Source organism: Coenobita brevimanus, chromosome 27 (genome assembly GCF_032717465.1).
Source record: "Coenobita brevimanus isolate Jiangsu-jjx chromosome 27, ASM3271746v2, whole genome shotgun sequence".
Taxonomy (NCBI): domain Eukaryota; kingdom Metazoa; phylum Arthropoda; class Malacostraca; order Decapoda; family Coenobitidae; genus Coenobita; species Coenobita brevimanus.
In genome coordinates this window covers 23,595,718-23,601,717 of record NC_136980.1, presented here as the reverse complement: position 1 = coordinate 23,601,717, position 6,000 = coordinate 23,595,718, and the positions used below count along the sequence as shown (strand labels likewise).

Genomic DNA, 6,000 nt, shown 5'->3' with positions numbered 1-6,000 from the left:
AACCAAAAATGTTCTGTAGCTTTGTTATAACTGAAATTACCAGAGATGAAAATTAATGATGGGTCTTACAGCTTTGTTAGGCTTATGAACTTCGGGTAAACCTTAAAGATAACCAGGAATAGAACCGGAAGCATAGGCTACAAACTAACAGATGCTACTATTGTGTTTGGCCCACCGAGACAGTTACACCATAGCTTGCGGTTAGGATAGGATAGGTTAGGTTAGGTTAAGATAGGATAGGTTAGGTTAGGATAGGATAGGATAGGTTAGGATAAGTTAGGATAGGTTAGATTAGGCTAAGCTAGGTTAAGTTAGGTTAGGTTAAGATGGGATAGGAAGGGACAGGACAGGATAGAATAAAATAGGTTAGGTTTAGTTAGCTAAGGCTCTGTCCTGTTCTAATGTAACCTAAACTATCCTTTCCTGTCCTGTCCTAACCTATCCGATCCTATCCTAACCTAACCTAAACTATCCTATCCTGTTCTGTCTTGGCCTTACCTTACCTAGCCTAGCCTAAGCTAACCTAACCTATCATATCCAATCCTAACCTATCCTAATCTAACCAAAACTTACCTAATCTATCCTAACCTATTCTACAATGTCCCAGTAGACCGCAGGCTAGTCTATAGTGTAAATGTCCCAATAGACCACACATTATAATAGCGCCGACTAATGGTCGTACTGTCACCAACTTCATCCTTAATACTTCGTAATAAACTGTTTAGTTTATCTTTATGGTTCAGGGTGGTGGAAGAAATATCAGAATAAATAACCTTAAATTTCGAGGTGTAACTGACAATATGATTAAGCTTAAATTCATAATCATCCTTGTTCAAGATAATTACGGCCCTTCCATTATCGGGACAAGCAATAATTATGTTATAATTTTTGAGTGATATCATAATCTTACGATATGCGTAATCCAACTTTTCTTTCACATATTTATAGTACCGTTTAACAGAATTTTTATCTAAGGCAGAGACATTATGCCACAAATAAGTCCAGTCTTCCTTGTAGATGTTGTACTTCTTCCAACCTGAACATCTCTCAAAGGCTAAAAAAAAATCAACATTGTTTAAGCGAACAGAGAGGAGAGCAACATCCAGGCCTAATGACATAACATCAAATTGACATCAATAGTTCAGTTAATATAGATAAGGTCATCTTTAATCTTTCCTCAAGGACTTTGACTTGGGAAGAGAAAGCTGTGTATGGTGATCACATGCCGTATCCTCCCGTCACCTCAACACAGGCTCCCACCATGTAGCTGCTCCGCTCGCTCAACAGAAAAGCCACCACTTCAGCCACTTCTGAATTTTGAGAGAAAAAACAACACAAAAAAGTATATATTATAAACAATTTTCAAAACTGAACAAGTTTGTTAAGTTTGTTAAGCCTGTTTGTTACCTAGAAATGATAATAGGAACCTGGTTGTATATCGACGGTTGAGTGTGGTATTCTGGGGGACTGTTAGATTCTTTACTTCTCAGTCACGCTGGTATGTGTTTGTGGTTGTCCCTTGCCACTAAATACTGCCCAACTGCCCACACATGTTCCGTTGAGCCCTGACACTTGTTCCTTCAACTGAAATTCATTTCCTTACCAACTAATTTTTCCCTTGTCCCCCTCCTTTCTACCGACTTAGTGGTTAGCCACCAACATCTTGTTCTTTCCTTTCCGGCTCACAAACTGAATCATCTTTAAAGGGCTGGCCTGGAAATTAACACGGAAAGTGATAATGTTAACAACGGAGCTTTGTGACTGAACCTATGATTTACCAGTCCTGTAGTGTGATGCGCTTTGCCTTATTTTTTTCCTCAGACCAACTTCCCCAAATGCCTCTCTTCATACATTCAGGTCTCATCCTATACCTTCCATTTATTACATACCGGTAGTATCATTTCTAGCCTCACTCTGGCCTTCAAATTGTAACTGAGCACACACACACACACACACACACACACACACACACACACACACACACACACACACACACACACACACACACACACACAAACGGGAACAAAAAATCACTGAGTGTCCCTCACTGTGTCATTCATTTACTGAGTCACTGTACTCTTTTGAAGGATGTACTCTGGCAAGTTACAGCCATAGAATTCTCAGAGTTTCACATATGGGGAGTGTTGAAGGATGGGAGTATTAATTGTGTCTGGGGTGTATCTGAGGTGCGGGTGTTTTGCGTCTTGGGTGAGTCTGGAGTGTATCTGAGGGGTTTGTCCAAAAACATAATATGTGTTGTAATGTGTCGGGGTGCTGGATACGGTCTGGCTGGATGCAGTTTTGAAAGATCTGTTGAGATGAAGGCGCCTGACGGCACCAAGCTAATGATCATAAATTCAGTCATTGCTTTCTATGTCAATTGATGACTACGGTTTCTTCCGTTATCATGATTTGTTGTGGTCCAGTAGATGCATGAAAAGGTGCCACGTACAAGAGAACCATTAATAATAAAGTATCCAGAAGCGAGTAAATGTTATTCACGAGGTTATTAAAAAAAATGAACTTAGATAATAAGTGAGCTTTCATTCTCTGATGTGTTTTGTCTCATTGTCCTCATTATTATAAACCTGACATGCACACAGCCCTCTTGTGGAATACTATTTTATTTAACAAGGGACAGACTTATTCTTACATAGGTGCCTACTTGCACTTTTTGCCACTAAGTCACACACTGCCAAGCAAATATCGAACTGCAGACGATTTCTCTATCCACACGACCTTCATACGACTGAATATACAGTAGCTTAAGAAACAGCTCTTCTGTTGGCTGTGTTAAGGAAGGCTATATAGTCTAATTCCTCCAATTCGAAACCTCTCTCATGATCAATTTATAAAATATCCGGAGAAAGTGAGAATAAACTATATGAAAACGTAATTGCTGTGAAGGAATAAATTTCGACAGTTCGACCCTGTCATTGCTGAATTCACCATTCGACCATTGAGGCCGGAGCCTCTGGTCATTAAGGCAAATATATATATATATATATATATATATATATATATATATATATATATATATATATATATATATACACATCCATGCATATGAACATACACACTTTCATGCACACGTACATATATATATAATAATTTTTATATTATGATTTTTTGTAGTTTTGTTTTTATTATTTTTATTTATTTTTTATATTTTTAACCTTATATTACTTATAATAAAAAATACCTAATCTAAAGACCCTAAAACTAACCACCTAACAGACAAATCACTAACCTATACTAAATCCTAAGAGACAAATAACTAGACCTACACTAATATTCAAAAAGCCTCGACGAAGAGAACACCATCGACTGCAGATATGTAATGCCTTTCTACATGACTTACCTTCACTCATCACCTGATGACTGTCAGTCGAGGCACAACCTAATATAGGGGACATCAATATATGAAAGGGAACCAGACGAGTCAGGAACATTTCCATATACGTCAACTGTCGTCCCTAATTAGAATAACTTAAGCAAGATAGTATAATGTATTTACATAATTTGTACAAAAAGTGAAGAACCTCGCCCAGCAGACCACCATCGACTGCAAGTGCCCAATACCTTCCTATATTGCACACTTGCACTCATCAGCTGGTGACTGTCGGGCGAGAAACTTGGCTTAATGTAGGGGACATCTATATTAGAAATAGATCGGTGGGAGGAGGAACTATTTAAAATATGTCAACTGTCAACCCTAATTAATATTACAATATATACATATTTACTGTTCATAAAAACCATAACCACACAGTAAAAAAGTCACATCACTCAGATCAGTCTGGTCTCTCTCAAGAAAGCCATCAATTTATCAGTCATAACAAAGTCCCCATCACCCAGGATGGTGGAAAGGGTGAAGGGGACGTCTACTGCGCCGCAGTAATTTATAAGTGAAGCACGTTCACTAATAAATCGCCGACAGCGCAGGATGATATGACTGATAGATAACATCGCATTACAGATGTCACAGTGCGGTGGGAAGCGTCTTTCCATATATGGTTTAATGTGGGTTAAAATGGTGGCATTGAGCCGTAACCGTGCCAACTCTTTTTCTTCTAGGCGACTGGGACGGTTGGCAGTGTCCCAGTCGCCCAGGTACGGCTTACAAGTTGGAATATTTAGTCTGGTCCACTGACCTTGCCACAGAAGATTTATTGATTTCTTTCCGAGAGAGAGACTCGACCGTAGATCACGAGGAACGTCCCAGGTCTCCTCGAGCTCTACAGCCGACTTTCCAAGTAAGTCAGCCTGCTCATTGCCATAGATACGACAATGACCAGGCACCCAGATCAGTGTGAATGACTTGTTGCATGAATGCAACTTATTAACGATGCGGCCCTGGATCTCGTGAGAGTCCGTAGTGCAAGATGCAATTGCCTGAAAGGCTGATTTTGAATCTGAAAATATGACAAATGAGTCATGCCTAGAATTGAGAGCATAGTCTATGGCTTTGTCAATAGCAAAAAGTTCTGAAGTAAACACAGATGTATGAGTCGGCAACCGATACCTGAGGGCACATTCAGTTGACCACACACTTGCACCCACACATTCATTCGACTTGGAGTCGTCGGTGTACAATTGATGGGACCCCAAGTGACGAACAATGATGTTACGAAACAAGTGGTGGACCTCCGCCTCCGGCGCCTTGGCCTTTGGTGCTCGGAGCCATGATACATCCACTGTAAAGCTGGGTGGCTCCCAAGGCGCTATATTTTTTAGCACCAACTTGTCACAGTCACTGGGGTCCACACCAAGCTCCTGAGTCAGTAAGTGGAGGCGAGCGGCAAGTGGCCGATGCACCCCCCGCAGAAGGTGGTGGTATTGACGCAGAGGGGGTACAGGCCACATTGCCGATATTTCTTTTCCTTAATGTCCTTACGCCGTAGGACAAGGCCAGGTGGTCACGGCGAATATGGAGGGGAGGCACATTCGCCTCCACTTCCATACGAGTCACACGGGTACACCGGACGGCTCCAAGACACATTCGCAAACATTTATTCTGTAACACATCCAATCCTTTCAGCGTGGCCTCGGATGCTGAGCCATACACCTGTGCGCCATAGTCTAGCTTCGATCGAATAATGGACTTATACACCATTAATAAAGATTTTCTGTCGGCACCCCAGGTGGTACCCGCTAGGTACTTGAGGACATTTAACGGTTTATCACAACGAGCAAGCAAAGTATTAACGTGAAGTTTAAAATTCATTCTACGATCAAAATATAGTCCTAAAAATTTTAAAGAATTTTGAAAAGGTACCGCCTGATTATCCAAAGTTAAGCACAAATTAGGTACGTTACGATTAGTGAAGACTATAGCGGCACACTTACATACGGAAAACTTAAATCCCCACTGCAAGGCCCATTGGTGGACGGAGTCCAGGGCTGCTTGAATCCGCCCAGCCGAAAATTGTGCATTACGGGAAGAGTGCCATATTGCACAATCGTCAGCGTAGAGTGAGTATTTAAGGGATGGGAGCTGATGACAGAATATCATTGATCATAATACTAAATAAAGTAGGACTAAACACACTTCCCTGTGGCACCCCGTTTTCCTGGATAAATATATCCGATGTTACGTTACGGGGCAATTTGACAGAGAAAGTTCTGTCCCTTAAGAAATTTGAAATAAAAACAGGCAAATTTCCTCTTAAACCATAAGCATAGAGCTTCATTAGTATACCATGTCGCCAGGTCATGTCATAGGCTTTATAGATGTCCAAGAACACCCCTATCATGAATTCTTTATTGGCAAATGCCTCTGCAATACAATGCTCCAAATTCATTAAATGATCTAGTGAACTTCTGTATTTACGGAAGCCACATTGTTGATCATTTAACAAATTCTTTGACTCTAAAACAAAAAGAAGCCTATTGTTAACCATACGTTCCATAACCTTACATAGACAAGAAGTCAACACAATAGGACGAAATGAAGTGGGATTCATAAGACGACCAGCCTCTTTGGGTATCGGTATGACG

At 40.6% G+C, this 6,000-nt stretch overlaps 1 protein-coding gene across 1 annotated transcript in view; it reads right to left on the bottom strand.

The window, feature by feature from the left end:
- Positions 1-1,148: 1,148 nt before the first annotated feature.
- LOC145394505 ((3R)-3-hydroxyacyl-CoA dehydrogenase-like) overlaps positions 1,149-6,000 on the bottom strand; it is a 127,275-nt gene continuing 122,423 nt past the window's right edge. Inside the window, exon 6 of the mRNA XM_080268351.1 lies at positions 1,149-1,310. Within this exon, the coding sequence (XP_080124477.1) occupies positions 1,219-1,310 (92 nt within the window). The 3' untranslated portion in view covers positions 1,149-1,218. The remainder of the gene's footprint in view (positions 1,311-6,000) is intronic.